The sequence below is a fragment of the Eubalaena glacialis genome, chromosome 2 (genome assembly GCF_028564815.1).
Source record: "Eubalaena glacialis isolate mEubGla1 chromosome 2, mEubGla1.1.hap2.+ XY, whole genome shotgun sequence".
Lineage (NCBI taxonomy): Eukaryota > Metazoa > Chordata > Mammalia > Artiodactyla > Balaenidae > Eubalaena > Eubalaena glacialis.
The window spans coordinates 77,889,829-77,912,840 of NC_083717.1; the positions used below are offsets into that span (position 1 = coordinate 77,889,829).

The following is a 23,012-nucleotide window of genomic DNA, read 5'->3' on the forward strand; positions in this document are numbered from 1 at the left end:
TTTTATTCTTTTTGTTGTGATGGTAAATAGGATTGTTTCCTTAATTTCTCTTTCTGATCTATCATTGTTAGTGTATAGGAATGGAAGAGATTTCTGTGCATTAATTTTGTATCCTGCAACTTTACCAAATTCATTGATTAGCTCTAGTAGTTTTCTGGTGGCATCTTTAAGATTTTCTATGTATAGTATCATGTCATCTGCAAACAGTGACAGTTATACTACTTCTTTTCCAGTTTGTATTCATTTTATTTCTTTTTCTTCTCTGATTGCCGTGGCTAGGACTCCAAAACTGTCAAATAAGAGTGGCGAGAGCGGACATCCTTATCTTGTTCCTGATCTTAGTGGAAATGCTTTCAGTTTTTCACCATTGAGAATGATGTTAGCTGTGGGTTTGTCATATATGGCCTTTATTATGTTGAGGTAGGTTCCCTCTATGCCAATTTTCTGGATAGTTTTTATCATAAATGGGTGTTGAATTTTGTCAGAAGCTTTTTCTGCATCTATTGAGATGATCATATGGTTTTTATTCCTTAATTTGTTAATATGGTGTATCACATTGATTTGCATATATTGAAGAATCCTTGCATTCCTGGGACAAATCCCACATGATCATGGTGTATGATTCTTTTAATGTGCTGTTGGATTCTGTTTGCTAGTATTTTGTTGAGGATTTTTGCGTCTATGTTCATCAGTGATATTGGTCTGTAATTTTCTTTTTTTGTGATATCTTTGTCTGATTTTGGTATCAGGGTGATGGTGGCCTCGTAGAACAAATTTGGGAGTGTTCCTCCCTCAGCTATATTTTGGAAGAGTTTGAGAAGGATAGGTGTTAGCTCTTCTCTAAATGTTTGATAGAATTCGCCTGTGAAGCCATCTGCGGAATTCACAGATTCATTTCCCTTCCAGCTCTAAAATTCTATACTTCTACAAAATGTCACATTTCTCCTCTTGGTATTTCACTGTGATCCCACTGCAACAAAAGGTTTTCTTCAGCTACCCAAGGGTTTAGGCTGTAAAGTGCATGCACTCCACACTAAAAGTAAATTCTTGCATTAGTTATCCAAACTGTTTGAAATGAGGAACCAAATTTTCAGCTATATCTCCCTCTTTATCAGCAAATAGTAATTTAAAGCCAATTACCAGGGCTGTGATTCCCCAGTGACAGACTGTGGGCTATTAAAATTAATCCTGACAGAAGATCCTTGCTGCTTTCTCCAAGCACATTCAGGCCATTGGTTTATGAACAGGATGAACAGACGGCCCATCCCAGAGGGCTTGAGGGAGGAAGTACGTTAAAATGGCTGCCTGCATCTTTGTTTGCTCAGCTGCTTGGAAAAACTAAGACTGAGGGAAATGGGATTAATCAAGGGGGCAGTTGCCCATGGAAAAAAAATAGGAAGACTCTGGTGAGAAAATTCCAGCCAAATAAGGTTCAAGTCAAAGGGAAAGAATTCTTATCTCTTCAGACTTTCACACGGTTGAGTGTTGTTTGGTGACAAATTTCCCATTTCAGGCCACCACAGTGTTTTATGATATTTTTGTTAGCATGTGAAGAGAGAATTCAGGAAAAAAAATTAAATGTTTGATTCTTTAAAGTTCCAGGTGATTTACTTTGTAATTAGCAACATTAATGAAGATTATTGGTTAGATATGTGACTAATGGTTATTGAATAACACCTTTCTATGATTTTTCATATGAATAAACTCACAAACCAGAAAAAAAAAGTCCCTGAAAGATCGCATGTACTGCTATGTGGTACAGAATATACAGACATTGTAGCTGAGGCTCCTCCTCCTCCCTCTCCCATTAGGAGACAATCTTTTTTTTTTTTTTTTTTTTTACATTTTATTGAAGGATAGTTGATCTACAATGTTGTGTTAATTTCTGCTGTACAGCAAAGTGATTCAGTTATATATACTTTTCCATTATGGTTTATCACAGGATGTTTAATATAGTTCCCTGTACTATACAGTAGAACCTTGTTGTTTATCCATCCTATATAAACTAGTTTGCATCTGCTTATCCCAAACTCCGAATCCTTCCCTCTCCCAAACCCCTCCCCCTTGGCAACCACAAGTCTATTCTCTATGTCTGAGTCTGTTTCAGGAGACAAAATCTTGAATAAGATGTAAAATGTCTTCCCCTCTCCTGACTTATTCACTTCCCTTTGATGCATTGGCTAAAATTCCACCAATAAGAAAATTACTAGGTTAAAAAGGATCTTCCTTTGAGACAGTACATACTTCTAGAAGGGTTGTGACCTATCAGTCATTTACAGTTGAGTGTGAATTTGTTCCAAATGGCTTTCTCACAAAAAGCTAGCTGAGGTGATGACTTGCACTAAAAGAGTGGGCTTTGTTAGGAGGGAAAGCGAGAAAATAGAGAGAATTTTGAGCAATTGGAGAGGAAGAGTAGACCAGAGAAAGTATTACAACAGAGAGTTCAGGTGGCAGGAAGACCCCAGAAGGCCTCCTTTTCACAATTTGGAGAATATGTAGGCCAGGCAAAAAGGGAGGATGTCAAAACCAAACTTTGCTTAGAATTGGTTCAGATTCCATGCTGGAAGGCAGACCCTCCTATACTTACGTGGGCCTTGTCTAAGAGTCTTCATAAAATATCCAGTACATTGTTTAAGGGGAGTAATTTGCAAAGTCACTAAAGGGTGAGATTTAATAATTTCCTTTCAAGTTTCATGGGAGAGGGATTTGAGAGTTGTACTTTTAGTGGAGGGAAAGAAGAACCAGGTCTCTACCACAATGCTGGCACACTGTATGTCTCACTCTTTGGAATCTGATGTACATCAGAGGCCATAAAATAAAGAAACTGGTGATCGGCAGCAAAATGGACTTAGAGAAAACTGACCACCCTTCTCCTCTCATGAGACCTGGCCGGAATCAAGTATCTGGTCACCTTTAATTTTCTGTCTTGCATGAAAAAGAACACAGCTAGCTCCGAAAAGCTTCAGCTAGGGGAAATAGGAGAAAAGGAGCAAGGGATGCCCATATAATATAGAGTTGGGAGAATGACCAAGGAAAGAAAAGTCATCCTTGATTTTCTTCTCCAAAATTTGGAGGAGAGAATAGTCAAGCATAGTATATAGACAGTAAAGGTGATCCAGATCAGAGAAATGAAGGGATGGTGGTGAAATTTGTCAATTTCCAACTATGATTTTGGGAGAGGGCTTGTGTACCGCTAACTTTGTGGCCAGTTAATTTCCCCAGGCCTCAGTTTTCTCCCATTTAAAATGAGGGTATTGAACCAGACAAACTCCAAGGTGCCTTTCAGTGCTTAAATTATAGTATTCTAGGATGACTGATGTTATTCTTTGGCAACATCTGCATCTATTTAAGTTCATAAATGTTGAAGAAATATTTGGTATGCAGTAAACCAGGAAGCAGGTAGCTCCCTTTAAATAAATAGTCATGCAACATTGATGAAGTTTAGGGTATTATCAACCTTTGCTGGACTCCTGTGGTTGCCCATATCTTATGGGACTGGATCATGTTTTCCATCACCTAGAATTCTTGGGCTTAATTTAATTTTTATATCTAATGGATGACAGCTCTGAGTAATTTAAGATTGTTTATAAGGTTTAAAAAACCTGAAGTTGTCAAAATAGCAGAAGACAGACAAAGGGTAATGAATGATGTGGGAGGAACATCACTTCAAGCTGACTGGAGAAAAAGGTGGTTTGAAGGAATAAGTATTTTCTTTATAATGCACAGAAAGAAAAACATTAGATAATGTAAATAAAGTGTTGCAAATTGCGGGTCTTTGGCCACGTCCAATCTACAGATGAATTTGCTCAGCAGCACAGAGTTTTTCAAAATAATGAATTTGAGTGACTTTAAGATGGACATGTACTTATAATCCTGGTGAGCACCCTTCTTGCCTCTCCCTGCCACCAGCCACTCACCCCCATTATCCTACCACAGACCCTTGCCACCTTTTTTTTTTGACCCTTGCCACCTTGATGCAAACTTCCTGGGCACCAGGACATTTGAGTTTGGGTGTGTGATGCAAGTATAAATGAAAAATGTAGGCCAACTCTTTTTCTTTTTTGAGAGGCTGCAATTACAGTCAGTCCTCCATATATGTGGGTTCCACATCCACGGATTCAACAAACCTTGGAACCAAAATATTCAGAAAAAGAAAAAAACAATTCTGGAAAGTTCCAAAAAGCAAAACTTGAATTTGCCTGTGAACAGGCAACTATTTACAAAGCATTTACATTGTATTAGGTATTGTAAATAATCTAGAGATGATTTAAATTATAGGAGAGAATGTGTGTAAGTTTATGCAAATACTACACCATTTTAAATAACAGGCTTGAGCATGTGTGGATTTTGGTATTTGTGGGAATGTGGGGCCTGGAACCAATTCCCCCACCTTCTCTCGATACTGAGGGATGACTGTGACACCATGGAAACTTCTCGATCACTTCCTAGATCACTTGTTATAGGAAGGTGTTCTTTACCTCTAAATCTGTTTTCCTAAGGCCTTCTGTGTTTTAAGAATCCCTACAGGGACTTCCTTGGCGGTCCAGTGGTTAGGACTCCACGCTTCCATTGCAGGGGGCACGGGTTCGATCCCTGAGCAGGGAACTAAGATCCTGCATGTTGTGCGGTGCGCCCCCCCACCTCAAAAAAAAGGAATCCCTACAAATGGTTGTCAGGTGATTCATAGCGTTAATGTCCCCACAGATTGTAAACCTCATTGATATTGCAAGTTTGGTTTTGTGTGTTTTTTTTTTTTTGCTAGAATCAAGTGTAAAAAGTGGATATTAATTCAAAAGAACTCAGCCTTTTCTGGGGAAAACCAGTTTGCATGATTTGTAGTCAGACTAATAAATGCTCTAGTCAAAGGATATAATCCTGTTATTTTGAACAATTGCTAAGAAATTGTTTGCAAGCATCTCTAACAATATATAGAGTTTGTTTACAAAGCTTGATTTAACATCTTTATCTATAGCAAAAGCCATTTTAAAAAGTCAAAGAAAATTATGAATCTTTATGATTACTGTAGAAACATTAGCATCTTTACAACTACATTTTCTGTTTTAAATTCCGTATTGGGATTTTGTGATAAAAACGGTCAACTTGAGACAGCCCTTATTTCCTTCCCCCAGCCCTCCAAAAATGTTTAAATAAATTTGTGGGTACCATAAAGATATTTTATTTAAGGGTTGGGCCACAAAGTGACCAGTTAAGATTTTTCAGGCTGAACATGCATTGTTTAGGAGGTGGCAAGTTAGAGAGGAAAGGGGAGAATTAAAATATTTGCAAGATGTCATTAATCTCCAGCAAGAGCCAAGAGTTGTTTTTTTCCCCCTTCATTTCAGAACTAATCCAGCTTTCTGTTATTTGGCTCAGAAAAGTCTTAAATCCGTAACAAGAGAGTAACTTCCTGTTCTCAAGAGTATGGCTGCCAAAGAAAACATTTACAAGAAAAGTCCCAGGGCCAAAAAATTGCCTACTAATTATTTCTCAGCCCCCCACACCCCTAATTCAGGAAGGTGAATGCTGTAAATGCTATATGTTAAAACTCAAAAGTATGTGTTGAAAAATTAAGAGAAAACCCCCAAGAACTGTTTGCCATTTATTTATATTTTATTGCATTCAAATTACGTCAGTTTTATGGCCTTTGGGCACAAATTAATGTTTCTTATAATATTTTGTTCAGAATTCCACAAAGATTATACTATACCTTCATCTGAATACATTATGGAAGTTTTTACCTGGTACCTTCCCAACTGAAGAAGAGAGAAGCAGCCCCAGCATTCAGGAACTCACATAGTCCCACCAGCTGCAAGCTGGCCTGATACTCAGCAGTGGGTCTTGGTTTTCTCCTTGGGGATCTGTCTATTCAGTGCAGTGTCAGTCAAAATTCCAGCAGCCCATAGGTAGAAACTGACAGACTGTAAAATTCATATGGAAATTCAAAGGTCCTAGAATAGCCAGAACAACTTTGAAAAAGACCAGAGTTGAAAAGCCTATACTACCTGACTTCAAGGGCTTAAGATAAAGCTACGGTAATCAAGACAGTGTGGGACTGGTGTTAAGATAGGCAACTAGATCAGTATTAACAGAGTGTACAGAAATAGACCTATGCATGTATGGGCAGTTGATTTCCAACAATGGTACAAGGGCAATTCAGTGGGAAATGGGTAGTCTTTTCAACAAATGGTGCTAAAACAATTAATTGGACATTCATATGCAAAAACCTCTTTGATTTACACTTCATACCACGTATTAGTAATCTAATCCTGCCTAACAAATTACCTCCAAACTTTGCAGCCGTCTCCCTCTGGTCTCTTTGCCTCTGGTCTCTCTTTCCAGAAACATATCTCCAGTCTTTCTTCGGGGCTTGTCCTCCTCTGACAAAGTCAAGTGAGTTATTCTCAAATTTCCATATAAGGAAAAGGAGTCTATGGTTTATTTAATCTTATGTTTATCCAGACACAATTTTTTTTTTTTGCCCTACTTTCCTTCTGCACAATCCTACTCACAAGTAAGCATTATTCATTAAGTCTCTAATGTGTGTCCAATAAGAGGAAATCCTTGGGTTTAAAAATATTCATGTGCAACACCTCCTTCACAGTAATGTCTAGTACTAATAGCAGGGGTCAATTGTTGGTATCGATTGTAAGCATGTCTCTGGCGCAGTGCTGGAAACTTTTCCCATGCTGCTTCACATGATCATCACAGCAGGCCTCTGTGGAGGGCAGGTGGAATTCCATTTCCTTCCTAGGCAGAGCTGCTCATGGGAGCCCTGCACCTGAGAGCAGAGGTGACCCGCCCAAGGGAGTATTGCAATTTAGTGGCAATACCGACTCCAGGCTTCCCACCCCTGTTCTGGAATCAGACGGGCCTGGGTGGTTTCAGGCAATTTTCATCTCTCTTTGAGTTTCCATTTCCTTAACCACAAAACAGTTGTAGTGACATTTTCTACACAGAACTGCTATGAAGATTGACTGGTTGCATGCTGTGCCGAGGTCCGTAACTCTTGGTCTCCTTTACTTCCCCCAGCGAAGGCTCTTTCTGGATACTTTTCACTTGTAGATTTCTCCATGCTTATTGAGGTGTGGAATGAGTCTCCTCCTTTATAGGAAACTGCCCCTAAGGAGCTTACATGGATGGAGAGAAAGGAAATGGACACGATGGTCAGTCATTTGATGTGAGAGTAGAAAAGAGGGGAGCAGGAAAAAAGTACCCCTGGGATTCAGAGACATCAAAGACCAGGAGGAGACAGACTCACTGGGAATAATTTTCGAAGAGGATGAGGGTATTGAGGGTACACGTCTGTGTGTCCCCAGCACCTGGCATGCATTGCTTGAACTGAACTGGGCCTCTGAGTCTGGATGTCAGGGAGATCACTATGGTCTGATGTGGCCTGAAGTAGGACAGGAAGGAATCCTGCCCTTCCTTTCACACCCCTCACCCCACCCTCTGTCTTGGGGACCACCCTAGAGTTCCTGGAGTAGGCCAATGGCATTTGCTGGGGAGAAAGAGGGTGCCCAGAGTAGACAGACACGTGGACCAGCTCAGGGTCAGTCTTGGTTGGTGCATCCTCTGTTGGGGAGACCATGTCACATCACCAAACTCCAGACACTTCCCAAATGTTCCTCTCTCCCCAGCTAGCCCTGAAAGGGACCCTCTGGGGCATGTGCCACCCAGACTCAAACCCCATGTCAGGCACATGGCCTGAATTTTCTGTCTCAACGGCTGCCTCTTGCTTCTGACTCACTAAGCAGCAGGCCATCTGAGGCCAGGATCCTGTGGGACACCAGCTGCTTCTAAGTAAGCCCAGTCCCGTTTCCATTCAGCTGCCCAGTACTCTCTGGGCCCTGAGGACACTTACAGGCCTGCAGCTCACACCTGCATGGTCCCGAGCTCAGGTATCCAAAGGCAATATCCTGAAGGAACTTTATTCACTGCCTGTTTGGGGGGCGTGCCTGCCTAAAGCAGGCAATTTTATACACACCTTCATTTCTCACTCCCAGTGTTGGCAACGGAGTCAGGAAAGAACATCCTCATACTGTTGGTGAGATTTTCAGTGGACTCCAATTTCCAGAGGCCAGATTGGACCACGTGCACGAAAAGACTTAAATGTGCCTAACTTGTGACCCAACGATTCCTCTTCTAGGAATTTATCCTAGGCAAGTGTACAAAGACATGTGTACAAGATGGTTCCACAGAGGATTGCTTTAAAAAGAGTAAAGACAGCCTCCAAAATTCCAACCTCAGGGGATAGGTCAAGTAAACCATAGTACCTCAATAAAGTGGAATCCAACTAGCTGTAAGAAACAGTGGTGTAGCTCCATACATCTGTGTCTATATAGAATTATATATAAGTGATTATATATGTGGTTACAAAAGTATGAGTGATAATAGGTAGCACTTACTAAGTGCTTACTATGTGCCAAGCACTATTCTAAGAACTCCACAGATATTAACTCATTTAATCTGCACACAGTGACAGTTGGGAAAGAACTGTCGCTGATCCCATTTTACAGGGGCTCAAAGAGGTTCTGTGCTCAAGCCACACACTAGTGACTAAGCTGAAACAGTCTCCAGAGCCCACGTTCCTGAATACCATGATTCTGCTTCTCAGTATAGGGTCCTATGTGTGCTAAAACAAAATAAATGGGGGAGGGGGTGTGTTTAAGAAAGTCTGGAAGGATTGGAATGAGAATATCAATTGAGGCATTATCATAGGAATACATTTTTATTTTTAAAAAACTTAACACACTGCTGTTTTCCATTTCAGTTAGATAAATTTGCTGTGTAATATTAGAGTTCATTCCCCCAGTTCTACACGATACCCGTGCTTATGAGGAGGTTGAAGAACAAACGTCACTCTTTCAGACGGTGGGTTGAGTGTCACTAATTTTGACAAAGGGTCGAGAAGGATCAGCTCTGGTTTTTTTCAGTTTCAAGTCTACCACTGAGGAAGTCTCTTCAGTGGTCTTTCTAAATAGTTCAAATAATATTTTAAATTCTCCACGTGTTGAAGGTATATATAAAATTATAAAGGGCCCAGGGACACCTTTAATGCTATGGAATGATCCCTGGCGTCCTTTGAATTTAAAATTACTAATTTTTTTCCTTTTTTTGACTGTTTTAAGAAAAGAAAAAAGGGGGGGGTGTGTGGAGTGCTTGCGTAACAGTCTTTGTTGTATTAAAACCGACATTCTTTATGCCGTGTTTCATTTAGAAGCTGTTTCCACACCAGCTTCTCCAGGGGCCCAGGGGTTGGCATACCTTCTGCCACTCTGAGTCCTGCTTCCCTACCTCCTGGTCCCAAGGCCTGCCTTTTCCTGAAATGCTCCTCCTTGGGGCTGCGCTAGGAAATGGCTTCTCATGCTAGAGCAGCTCAAAGAGTGAAGGTAGCCAGCACTCAACAGTGCTTTAAAACACACTTCAGAATGGCAGCACCCTCCTCTGCGTCCATCCCCAGGCCAGGCCTCTGCGTGACCTACCTCAGTTGGCACTCACATTGGCCTGTCAGGTGTGATTTTCTTTTTTTTAATTGAAGTGTAGTTGATTTACAGTGTTGTGTTAATTACTGCTGTACAGCAAAGTGATTCAGGTATAGATATATATATATACATTCTTTTTACATTCTTTTCCATTATGGTTTATCATAGGATATTGAATATAGTTCTCTGTGCTATACAGTAGCACCTTGTTGTTTATGCATTCTATGTATAAAAGCTTACATCTGCTCACCCCAACCTGCCACTCCATCCCTCCCCCAACGCCCTCCCCCTTGGCAACCACCAGTCTCTTCTCTATGTCTGAGATTCTGTTTCATAGGTTCATTTGTGTCATATTTTAGATTCCACATATAAGTGATATCATATGGTATTTGTCTCTTTCTGACTTACTTCACTCAGTATGATAATCTCCAGTTGCATCCATGTTGCTGCAAATGGCATTATTTCATTCTTTTTTATGACTGAGTAGTAGTAATCCATTGTATATATGTACCATATCATCTTTATCCATCTATTGATAGACACTTAGGTTGTTTCCATGTCTTGGCTATTGTGAATAGTGCTGCTATGAACATAGAGGTGCATGTATCTTTTTGAATTATAGTTTTGTCCAGATATATGGCCAGGAATAGGATTGCTGGGTCATATGGTAATTCTATTTTTAGTTTTCTGAGGAATCTCCACACCATTTTCCATAGTGGCTGCAGCAACTTACATTCCCACCAACAATGTAGGAGGGTTCCATTTCTCCACACCCTCTCCAGCATTTGTTACTTGTAGAATTTTTAACGATGGCCATTCTGACTGGTATGAGTTGGTACCTCATTGTAGTTTGATTTGCATTTCTCTAATAATTGGTGATGTTGAGCATCTTTTCAAGTGCCTATTGGTTATCTGTGTGTCTTCTTTGGAGAAATGTCTATTTAGGTCTTCTGCCCATTTTTGGATTGGGTTGTTTGTTTTTTTGTTATTGAGTTGTATGAGCTGTTTATGTATTTTGGAGATTAAGCCCTTGTTGGTCACATTGTTGGCAAATATTTTCTCCCATTCTGTAGGTTGTCTTTTCGGGTTTTTTTATGGTTTCCTTTGCTGTGCAAAAGCTTGTAAGTTTGATTAGGTCCCATTTGTTTATTTTTATTTCTATTGCCTTGGGAGACTGATCTAAGAAAACACTGGTACGATTTACGTCAGAGAATGTTTTGCCTATGTTCACTTCTAGAAGTTTTATGGTGTCATGTCTTATGTTTAAGTCTTTAAGCCATTTTAAGTTTACTTTGTGGAAAAAATATGGAATGCTTCATGAATTTGCATGTCATCCTTGCTCAGGGGCCATGCTAATCTTCTCTGTATTGGTCCAATTTTAGTATATGTGCTGCCGAAGCGAGCACCGGGTAGGTGTGATTATCCCAAGTTTTTAGAACATGAAGTTGATATTCAGAGAGCTTTGATGACATGCCCAAGGTCCCACAACCACAATTTAAATAAAAATTTGGTTTCAAAATATGCGTTTTCCTCTTGACACTGTCCTGACTTGTGGTGATTTACTCAACTGAGTTGCTTTGCTTTCTTTCTTTGGCTTTTTTTTTAAGTGGGGGAGTAAGGGGTAGGGAGTTCGGGCACAAGGGAGCATGATTTTTTTTTTTTAAGTAAAAATGATTTTTTTATTTTATAAACATGAATGCATCTTAGTGTTTCTAGAAGGTAGGTTAACTAGATAAATTTCAGGGTTTAAAGACACACACACACACACACACACACACACACACACAAAAACACACATACCTTCTCTTATGGTTTATAAATGATTCTAAGGACTGTACTGATTGAAAGATTATGGTGCCCTGACTTGACAGTCCAAAACCCGATTCTGTTCTCTACCCCTTCTACGCAGTCATGGATGACACACAATGACAGCATCAGTAGAACAAAATATATGGCATTTATTAAACATGTGACATAGGTTATAATATCAAAGTAGAGCATGCATGAACAAATCACTCATTCCTTTAACAAAAACACCAATTGGTATCGAAAACATTAAGTGATTAAATTTCCACAACATACAAAATTCTCTTTCAGTTAAAGTGAGAAAGAAAGAAAAAATAAATCACAGGTTGAATAAATACAGTGATTTCAGCTGGCCCCATAAAGGCATAAGGCACAAAGTAAACCAAGGGGTTAGCACGTCAGAATGAAGCGTGTCTGCCCACATGAGGACCGGCTGCAGCCGAGGCTCCCACACCCCTGCACAGGTCCTCGGCACCTGCCCCTTCCTTCCCAGGGTCACATTTCCCCGTGTGCCTGCGCTCCTGCGGACAGGCTTCCCTGTAGCAGAGAAACACCGCCTCTAATACTTCTACGGGTAAATAAAACCTTCATGCTGTAACAAATGATCCTGGCAATAAGTAACATGAAATTTCAAGTTAATGCCTTGTTTCCTCCCAGCCGAAGTCTAGTAAAACAGAAAATAGTGAGGGAATTCTCCCGATAGGACTCAGTGTCTGCATGGAAAGCTAAAGACGGCCCAGTACAACAGGGTACATACACTGGTTGGGTGTTTGAAATATGACCTTGAAACCTCTCTCTCCTGCCCTCCCCTCCCCCACTTTCCTTCATGTTTTAGAAGTGGATCAGAACCTCAGCAATTTCCACTGCAGCTTAAACAGTGTATAGGAGGAAGCAACAGTCACCCTTTCCAGACTTCAAGCTGCAGGGTTCCAGGGCCTTTGTCCATCAGTGAAAAGTGCACGTCTCCAAGTGCTTAAGTCAGAGTTTTCTTCATGGCTAACTCCAGGACTCGTGTGTATGGGGTATAATTCCTGGAAGGCACTGCGATCTCACGAGTCCTACCTGTTTGGCTGAGAAAGGAGAAAACGCATTCAGGAATATGAAACAAAACTTACCATATGCTTCATGTGGTAAGATAACTCTAGGAAATCCTTTTCAACACTTAAAAATAGACTGCAGTAATGTAGTTGAATATTTCATTTAAATATTATGAGGGAGAGAAAACCATAATTCAAAAAGAGTCATGTACCACAATGTTCACTGCAGCTCTATTTACAATAGCCAGGACATGGAAGCAACCTGTGTCCACTGACAGATGAATGGATAAAGATGTGGCACATATATACAAGGGAATATTACTCAGCCATAAAAAAAAACGAAATTGAGTTATTTGTAGTGAGGTGGATAGACCTAGAGTCTGTCATACAGAGTGAAGTAAGTCAGAAAAACAAATACTGTATGCTAACATATATATATAGAATCTAAAAAAAAAAAAAGATTCTGAAGAACCTAGAGGCAGGACAGGAATAAAGACGCAGATGTAGAGAATGGACTTGAGGACACGGGGAGGGGAAAGGGTAAGCTAGGACAAAGTGAGAGAGTGGCATGGACATATATACACTACCAAATGTAAAATAGATAGCTAGTGGGAAGCAGCTGCATAGCACAGGGAGATCAGCTCGGTGCTTTGTGACCACCTAGAGGGGTGGGATAAGGAGGGTGGGAGGGAGACGCAAGAGGGAGGCGATATGGGGATATATGTATATGTATAGCTGATTCACTTTGTTATAAAGCAGAAACACACCATTGTAAAGCAATTATACTCCAATAAAAAAAAAAAGTATATTAATGGTTGCCAGGGCCTAGGAGAAGCGGGGGGCCTGGATTTTGACTGATAAGGGGTACAGGGTTTCTTTTTGGGGTGAGGGAAATTTTCTAAGATAAGTGGTGCTGGTTGCACAACTTTGTAAATATACTAAAAACTATTGAATTGCACATTTTAAAAGGATGAATTCTATGCTATGTGAATTACATCTCAATAAAACTTATTTAAAAAAGAAAAAATATTATGAGGGACCATTATTTTTAGCAATTTCTTTAAAAAGTTTTATTGGAGTGTAGTTGATTTGCAATGTTGTGTTAGTTTCAGGTGTACAGCAGAGTGATTCAGTTATACATATATTCATTCTTTCTCAGATTCTTTTCTCATATAGGTTATCACAGAATATTGAGTAGAGTTCCCTGGGCTATACAGTAGGTCCTTGTTGGTTATCTATCTTATATATAGTAGTGTATGTATGTTAATCCCAAGCTCCTGATTTATCCCTCCTGCCCACATTTCCCCTTTGATAACATAAGTTTTCAATATCTGTAAGTCTGTTTCTGTTTTGTAAATAAGTTCATCTGTATCATTTTCAAAAACTAGATTCCACATATGAGTCATACCATATGATATCTGTCTTTCTCAGTCTGACTTACTTCACTTAGTGTGATAATCTCTAGGTTCATCCATGTTGCTGCAATTGGCATTATTTCGTTCTTTTTTATGGCTGAGTAATATTCCATTATATATATGTACCATATCTTCTTTATCCATTCCTCTGTCAATGGACATTTAGGTTGCTTCCATGTCTAGGCTGTTGTAAATAGTGCTGTAATGAACATCGGGGTGCATGAATCTTTTCTAATTGTGGCTTTCTCCAGATATATGCCAAGGAGTGGGATTGCTGGATCATATGGTAGTTCTAGTTTTAGTTTTTTATGGAACCTCCATACTGTTCTCCATAGTGGTTGTACCAATTTACATTTCCACCAACAGTGTAGGAGGGTTCCCTTTTCTCCACACCCTCTCCAGCACCCTCTCCTCTTACTGTTTGTAGACTTTTTGATGATGGCCATTCTGACCGGTGGTAGGTGATACCTCACTGTAGTTTTGATTTGCATTTCTCTGATAATTAGTGATGTTGAGCATCTTTTCATGTGCTTTTTGGCCGTCTGTATGTCTCCTTTGGAGAAATGTCTATTTAGATCTTCTGCCCATTTTTGGATTGGGTTGTTCGGTTGTTGTTGTTGTTGTTGTTTTTTGACATAGAGCTGCATGAGCTGTTTGTATATTTTGGAAATTAATCTCTTGTCAGTCACTTTGTGTGCAAATATTTTCTCCCATTTTGTGGGTTGTGTTTTCGTTTCGTTTATGGTTTCCTTTGCTGTGCAGAAGCTTTTAAGTTTAATTCGGTCTCATTTGTTTATTTTTGTTTTTATTTTCTTTTTTTAATTTTTTTTTATTGAAGTATAGTTGATTTACAATACGGTGCCAATCTCTGCTGTACAGCAAAAGTGACTCGGTTATACACGTACAGGCATTCTTTTTTTATATTCTTTTCCATTATGGTTTATCATAGGAGATTGCATATAGTCCCCTGTGTTATATACAGTAGGACCTTGTTTATCCATCCTATCTATAATAGTTTACATCTGCTAATCCCAAACTCCCAGTCCTTCCCTCCCCCAACGCCCTCCCCCTTGGCAGCCAAAGTCTGTTCTCTATGTCTGTGAGCCTGTTTCTGTTTTGTAGATAGGTTCATTTGTGCCATATTTTAGATTCCACATATAAGTGATATCATATGGTATTTGTCTTTCTCTTTCTGACTTACTTCACTTAGTATGATAATCTCTAGTTGCATCCATATTGCTGCAAATGGCATTATTTTGTTCTTTTTTATGGCTGAGTAGTACTCCATTGTATATATGTACCACATCTTCTTTATCCATTCATCTGTTGGTGGACATTTAGGTTGTTTCCATGTTTTGTCTATTGTGAACAGTGCTGCTATGAACATAGGGGCGCATGTATCTTTTTGAATTATAGTTTTGTCCGGGTATATTCCCAGGAGTGGGACTGCTAGATCATATGGTAATTCTATTTTTAGTTTTCTGAGGAACCTCCATACTGTTTTCCATAGTGGCTGTACCAACTTACATTCCCACCAGCAGTGTAGGAGGGTTTCCTTTTCTCCACATCCTCTCCAGCATTTGTAGACTTTTTAATGATTGCCATTCTGACCAGTGTGAGTTGGTACCTCATTGTAGTTTTGATTTGCATTTCTCTAATAATTAGTGATGTTGAGCATCTTTTCATGTGTCTACTGGCCATCCGTACGTCTTCTTTGGAGAAATGTCTATTAAGGTCTTTGGCCCATTTTTCGATTGAGTTGTTTGTTTGTTGTTGAGTTGTATAAGCTGTTTGTATATTTTGGAGACTAAGCCCTTGTCTATTGCATCATTTGCAAATATTTTCTCCCATTCTGTAGGTTGACTTTTCATTTTTATATGGGTTCCTTTTCTGTGCAAAAGCTTCTAAGTTTGATACGGTCCTGTTTATTTTTATTTCTATTGCCTTGGGAGACTGACCTAAGAAAACACTGGTATGATTTATGTCAGAGAATAAATTCTAGAAGTTTTAGAAGTTTTATGGTGTCAAGTGCTAGAAGTTTTATGGTGTCATGTTTTATGTTTAAGTCTTTAAGCCATTTTGAGTTTATTTCTGTGCACGGTGTGAGGGTGTGTTCTAACTTCACGGACTTACATGCAGCTGTCCAACTTTCCCAGCACCACATGTTAAAGAGACTTTTTCCTATTTTATATTCTTGCCTCCTTTGTTGAAGATTAATTGACTGTAGGTGTCTAGGTTTATTTCTGGGCTCTCTATTCTGTTCCATTGATCCGTATGTCTGTTTTTGTACCAATACCACACCATTTTGATTACCGTAGTGCTGTAGTATTGTTTGAAGTCTGGGAGAGGTATGCCTCCTTTTGTTTTTTTCCCTCAGGATTGCTTTGGCAATTCTGGGTCTTCTATGGTTCCATATAAATTTTTGATTATTTGTTCTAGTTCTGTGAAAAATGTCATGGGTATTTTGATAGGGATCGCATTAAATCTGTAGATTGCTTTGGGTAGTATTGCCATTTTAACAATATTAATTCTTCCAATCCAAGAGCATGGGGTATCTTTACATTTCTTTGAATCCTCTTTAATTTATTAATGTTTTATAGTTGACAGCATGTAAGTCTTTCACCTCCTTGGTCAGGTTTATTCTGAAGTATTTTTTTTGGTGGTATTTTAAAAGGTTTTTTTTTTTTACGTTCCCTTTCTGATATTTCATTGTTAGTGTAAAGAAATGCAACTGATTTTTAGATGTTAATCTTGTATTTTGCTACTTTGCTTAATTCATTTACTAGATCTAGTGATTTTTGTGTGGAGTCCTTAGGGTTTTCTATATATAGTATCATGTCATCTGCAAACAGTGACAATTTCATCTCTTCCAATTTGGATACCTTTTATTTTTTTTCTTGTCTGACTGCTGTGGCTAGGACTTCCAATACTATGTTGAATAGAAATGGTGAGAGTGAGCATCCTTGTCTTGTTCCTGAATTTAGTAGGAAGGCTTTTAGCTTTTCACTGTTGAGTATTATATTGGCTGTGGGTTTGTCATAAATGGCTTTTACTATGTTGAGATATATGTTCCCTAGGAGGTGGATCCAAAAAGTTATTGCTGGGATTTATGTTCAGAGAGTGTTGCCTATGTTTTCCTCTAAGAGTTTTATAGTGTCCGGCCTTACATTTAGGTCTTTGATCCATTTTGAGTTTATTTTTGTGTATGGTGTTAAAGAATGATCTAATTTCATTCCTTCACATGTAGCTGTCCAGTTCTCCCAGCACCACTTATTGAACCCATTGTATATTCGTGCCTCCTTTGTCATAGATTAATTGACCATATGTGCGTGGGTTTATTTCTGGGCTTTCTATCCTGTTCCATTGATCTATGTTTCTGGTTTTGCACCAGTACCATACTGTCTTGATTACTGTAGCTTTGTAGTATAGTCTGAAGTCAGGGAGCCTGATTCCTCCAGCTCTGTTTTTCTTTCTCAGGATTGCTTTGGCTATTTGGAGTCTTTTGTATTTCCATATAAATTTAAAAATTTTTTGATCTAGTTCTGTGAAAAACGCCATTGGTAATTTGATAGGGATTGCATTGAATCTGTAGGTTGCCTTGGGTAGTATAGTCATTTTGATAATATCGATTCTTCCAATCCAAGAACATGGTATATCTTTCTATGTGTTTGTGTCATCTTCGATTTCTTTCATCACCATCTTACAGGTTTAAGAGTACAGGTTTTTTTGTCTCCTTAGGCAGGTTTATTCCTGGGTTTTTTTTTTTTTTTCTTTTTTGATACGATGGTAAATGGGATTGTTTCCTTAACACATTTTTGACTGGAGGCATATTATGGCCACAGGTGTTAGTTTCTACAAAAATCCCCTGGTCAATAATGTGTTAATTTCTCTTTCCCATCTTTTGTTGTTAGTGTATAGGAATGCAAGAGATTTCTGTGTATTAATTTTGTATCCTGCAACTTTACCAAATTCATTGATGATCTCTAGTAGTTTTCTGGTGGCATCTTTAGGATTTTCTATATATAGTATTATGTCATCTGCAAACAGTGACAGTTTTTCTTCTTTTCCAATTTGGATTCCTTTTATTTCTTTTTCTTCTCTGACTGCCATGGCTAGGACTTCCAAAACCATACTGAATAAAAGTGGTGAGAGTGGACATCCTTGCTTTGTTCCTGATCTCAGAGGGAACTTTTCACCATTGAGAATGATGTTAGCCATGGGTTTGTCATATATGGCCTTTATTATGTTGAGGTAGGTTCCCTCTATGCCCAGTTTCTGGAAAGTTTTTATCGTAAATGGGTGTTGACTTCTGTCAAAAGCTTTTTCTGCATCTATTGAAATGATCATATGGTTTTTATTCTTCATTTTGTTAATGTGGTGTATCACACTGATTGATTTGCGGATATTGAGGAATCCTTGCATCACTGGGATAAACCCCACTTGATCATGGTGTATGACCCTTTTAATGTGTTGTTGGATTTGGCTTACTGGTGTTTTGTTGAGGATTTTTGCATCTATGTTCATCAGTGATGTTGGTCTATAATTTTTTTTTGTCTGGTTTTGGTTTCAGGGTGATGGTGGCCTCATAGAATGAGCTTGGCAGTGTTCCTTCCTCTACAGTTTTTTGGAAGAGTTTGAGAAGGATAGGTGTTAGCTCTTCTCTAAATATTTGATAGAATTCGCCTGTGAAGCCATAATTTCAGTACTTGTGACTGGTCTGTTTGTATTTTCTGTTTCTTCCTGGTTCAGTTTTGGAAGGTTGTATCTTTCTTCTAGGGTGTCCATTTTATTGGCATATAGCTGTTTGTAGTAGTCTCTTATGATCCTTTGTATGTCTCTTATGATCTCTTTGTATCCTTTCCATGGTGTCTGTTGTAACGTCTCCTTTTTCATTTCTAATTTTATTGATTTGAGCCCTCTCCCTTTTTTACTAGATGATTCTGGCTAAAGGTTTATCAATTTTGTTTATCTTTTCAAAGAACCAGCTTTTAGTTTGATTGATCTTTTCTATTGTTTTCTTCATCTCTATTTATTTCTGCTCTGATCTTTATGATTTCTTTCCTTCTACTAACTTTGGGTTTTCTTTGTTCTTCTTTCTGTAGTTGCTTTAGGTGTAAGGTTAGGTTGTTTGAGATTTTTCTTATTTCCTAAGTTAAGATTGTGTTGCTGTAAACTTCCCTCTTAGAACTGCTTTGGCTGCATCCCATAGGTTTTGGATAGTTGTGTTTTCATTGTAATTTGTCTGTATGTATTTTTGATTTCTTCAGTGATCCATTGGTTGTTTAGTAACATATTGTTTAGCCTTCATGTGTTTGTGTTTTTTATGTTTTTTTCCCTGTAATTTATTTCTAATCTCATAGAGTTGTGGTTGGAAAAGATGCTTGATAATGATTTCAATTTTCTGAAATTTACTGAGGCTTGCTTTGTGGCCCAGCATGTGATCAATCCCAGAGAATGTTCCATGTGCACTTAAGAAAGTATATTCTGCTGCTTTTGGATGGATGTCCTATAAATATCAATTAAGTCTACCTGGTCTGTTGTATCATTTAAAGCTTGTGTTTCCTTATTGATTTTCTGTCTGGATGATCTGTCCACTGATGAAAGTTGGGTGTTAAAGTCCCCCACTATTATTGTGGTACTGTCGATTTCTCCTTTTATGGCTCTATTTCCCTTATATATTGAGGTTCTTGCCTTATATACTGAGGTGCTCCTGTGTTGGGTGCATATATATTTACAATTATGTCTTCCTTTTGGATTGGTCCCTTGATCATTATGGCCTGCCCCCGGAGCTCCTGTAGGTGGTGTCCTGTTGCCTGGGAGTGCTGACAGGGAAAGAAGCTCTTATGGTGGTCCCACCCTCTCCCCATGTGTCCCCCAGTAATGGCACTTTGCCTCTCTGGCAGGCCCAGGCTTCTTCCAAATACACCCTCAGTTGTCACAGTCCAGCCTCTTCAGGCTGTTTCTACGCAGCCAACCCTGGTCCTCTCCCTGGGTCTGACCTCCAGAGCCTGAGCTATAGCACCCAGCCCCTGCCCACACTGACAGACGAGTGTCTCAGGCTGGGGAGCACAGGGTGGCAGTGCCAACCTTCTGTGCAGGTTACTCTCTCTTTTGCCTCCCACAAACTGGTTACTGTGCTCTCCTCCTAGGCTCTGAAGCTCCCCCTCCATCCAGGCTGGTCTCCCTGCTGTGAGGAACAGGTGTGGGAACCTTTCCTTCTTCACAGCTGCCTCCCTGGACGCAGGCCCCATCCCAATGCCTTCTTTTTCTTTTTCCTTTTGTCCTACCTGGTTATGTGGAGGTTTTCTTGCCCTTTCAGAAGTCTGAGGTCTTCTTTCATTATTTAGTAGATGTCTGTGATTCGTTCCACTTGTAGATGTATTTTTAATGTTTTTGTGGGAGAAGGTGAGTTCCACGTCCTACTCCTCTACCATCTTGAGCCCCCTACCTGGAGCCAGCCATTATTTTTAGCAACTTTTAAAGGTTATACTAGGTATCCATGATTCAGAAAAATAAAAAAATGTGCATTCAAGGAACTCACAATTAGGTGGGAAAGATATGTACTTAAATAGTTGCAATGTGTTAGGTAATACATAAAGACAAAAAGCTATACTGGATACTCTGCATTTGCCTATTCAGATCCATCCCCCCTTCTCCACCCCACCCTATGCCCTGGGAAGCTTACCTGAAGGTCAGCATCAGTGGGCTCCCTCAGCCTTTACCTTCCAGTTGGTTTGGACCAATTGGGGGATCAAGGGATGAGAGAATGGAGGACAGGGAGGCCAGGACATCTGTTCCCTCTGATCAGTCTGCAGCTTGGTAGTTGGCTACATTCCTCTAGCAAAGGCCATGCTCCAGCTCACCCCTTCATCTCTTCTACCAGCTTTCTCTCCCCACCTCTTCAGGCCCAGGCTGGAAATAGCTCCAGAGCAAGCCAGTGTCCATTTTTTATTTCCCTAAAAGCTGCCCTCAAATTTTTACACAGTCCCTTCATTTAAGTCTCTTCTGTTTCCCTTTCTCCCAGGACCCTGAGCAATACAAGAGTGAACATATTATGGGCAAAGTGATGGCAGAACAAGTTAGCTTCACCGGGAGGAAACTGGCCCAGGGAAGGTGACTCCTGAAGGATGCCTAGGCATTCCTCAAGTGGTTGAGGAGGAGATGGGAATTCAGGCAGATGGACAGTACGGGCAAAGGCAAAGAAGGGTGAACACAGAGGCCATGGTGTGGAAAGGAGACACGCTTGGCAGGACTGGAGCAAAGAGTTCATGATGAAGTGGCTGGCAGAAGATGAGGTCGGGGTGGGGAAGCAGGGCCCTGTGTGCCCTGCTAAGGGGTTCAGAAGGGGACAGCGAGCCACTAAAGGTTTTTAAGGAGGGGCAGGATATGCTCCTATTTTTATTCTAGCAAGATCCCTTGGCACTGCTGAGGGTTGATTGCAGAGGGGTTAGTCTGGAGGCAGGAGGTTAATTAGGAGAGTTTTGCTATTTAGGAGGTGAGAGAGACCATGAGAACTCAAACTCTAAAAGTAGCACTGTAGATGAAGTAGCACAGAAAGGTTAAGATGATATTTGGGAGGCAGAATTAATGGGATTTGGTGACTAAGATGGAGAAAATATCCCATTTCTTTTTCTGCCTAGACACATAACTACCTTTCCCAGCCTCCCTTGCAGTTTGGTAGGCCATGTGACTATAATGGGCGGAAATGATTTATATTACTAGCAGGTGTAGCCCATATCCATTTTGCAGTCACAGCTATTTTCCTAAAAGGACAATTGGAGCATAGTCTGTTCTTTTTTTTTTAATAAATTTATTTTTTATTTTTGCCTGCATTGGGTCTTCGTTGCTGCACGCAGGCCTTCTAGCTGTGGTGAGCAGGGGCTACTCTTCGTTGTGGTGTGCAGGCTTCTCATTGCAGTGGCTTCTCTTGTGGAGCACGGGCTCTAGGCACGTGGGCTCAGTAGTTGTGGCTCGCAGGCTCTAGAGCGCAGGCGCAGTAGTTGTGGTGCTCAGGCTTAGTTGCTCTGCAGCATGTGGGATCTTCCTGGACCAGGGATCGAACCCCTGTTCTCTGCATTGGCAGGCAGATTCTTAACCACTGTGCCACCAGGTGTGTCCATATTACTGTTCTTAAAACTCTTCAAAGTCTCCCCCTTGCTTCCTGGATGGAGTCTAAACTCCTCTGCAGGGTGTAAAGGCCTCCACCTTCTACTGTTATATCTCCTGCCTGGCCTTGCTAAGAAACACAGCTCTCGTTTACACACTGCTTCACAGCTCTGCCATCCTCAGCTGTCCCCTCTGCCTTGAATGCTTCCCTCATCAAGTCGATCTGATGAATTCCTGCCTATATTCCAAGATTCAAACCAAACATCGCCTGCTCTGTGACAGTCTCCCCAATTCCCCGCAGCAGTGATAGAAACTATCATTCCTTTCTCTGTGTGCTCTCAGTTTCCTTGAGCAGCGCTGCTCAATTTTCTGCTTACATAAGGTTCACTTTTGCTAAACTTTCCCATCGGTAATATCTCCGATTACCCTGCAGTGATTTTCAACTATGGTTGGGAGACAACTTCTTAATAGGGTGTATTAGAAGCTTGGGGGGGAATGTTAAACTTCACGTGTCTCTCCCCAAGAGATTCCATGCTCTCCTCCCCTTGAAAATGACTGTCACAGAGGCTTGCAACACACTACTGGAAGCATCTCATTGCACCCACTGGTCTATATACATCCTCTGCTAGTTATAATTTCATGAAGCATGAAAACCATATCTTGCTTATCTTCATGACCTCAGCAGCTCACTCAGGCCAGGCACAGAACTATCACTACACAGATGGATGACACAGGGAACCAGAGGACGACGGATTTCAAGGAGTGGTCAGATTGTCACCTTCACCTGGCACAGAGAGGAATCCGCAAGATCTGGCAATTCAGGGGTTCCCCAGTGACCTGACCAGGTAATTTAGTGGATGCCAGGGGCAGGAGCCAGATGGCAATTTGTGCCAACTCCTGTGAAAATTCCACAGAACAGAAATAGTCTCTGGTGACAATATCCTAAAAGCCCATAAAATTCAGAAATATTTATAAAGGTGAACCCTCTGGTTTCAAAAACAGGCTTTCATATCCCACTCTTTCAAAAAGAAGTGAGGTATTTTATTTAGTTGATCACTAGGAAACAACAGGTTTTCAAGAACACAATTTCAACTCCAGAATGAAAATTCAGCCATTTTCTTTAACACATTAAGGCTATTGTTAACCTTTTATTAATCCATAAAGGG

The 23,012-nt window shown here is 40.1% G+C and overlaps 1 protein-coding gene, 1 long non-coding RNA gene and 1 other non-coding gene across 12 annotated transcripts in view; 1 reads left to right on the forward strand and 2 right to left on the reverse strand.

Annotated features, from left to right (window-relative positions):
- Positions 1–23,012, forward strand: part of LOC133084135 (uncharacterized) — a 67,842-nt gene that overhangs the window by 5,995 nt on the left and 38,835 nt on the right. The window lies entirely within an intron of this gene.
- LOC133086525 (U6 spliceosomal RNA) lies at positions 10,782–10,888 on the reverse strand. The gene has a single exon (XR_009700279.1). It is a non-coding gene; the product is annotated as a U6 spliceosomal RNA (small nuclear RNA).
- Positions 11,466–23,012, reverse strand: part of MYZAP (myocardial zonula adherens protein) — a 134,321-nt gene continuing 122,774 nt past the window's right edge. For 8 of the 9 annotated variants that reach the window (XM_061180273.1, XM_061180270.1, XM_061180271.1 and 5 more), the window contains one exon: positions 11,467–12,358. In XM_061180273.1, coding sequence (XP_061036256.1) covers positions 12,262–12,358 — 97 coding nt within the window. In that variant the 3' untranslated portion in view covers positions 11,467–12,261. Of the gene's footprint in view, positions 12,359–23,012 lie in introns of all 9 variants that reach the window. The other variant, XM_061180278.1, reaches the window with a different exon arrangement.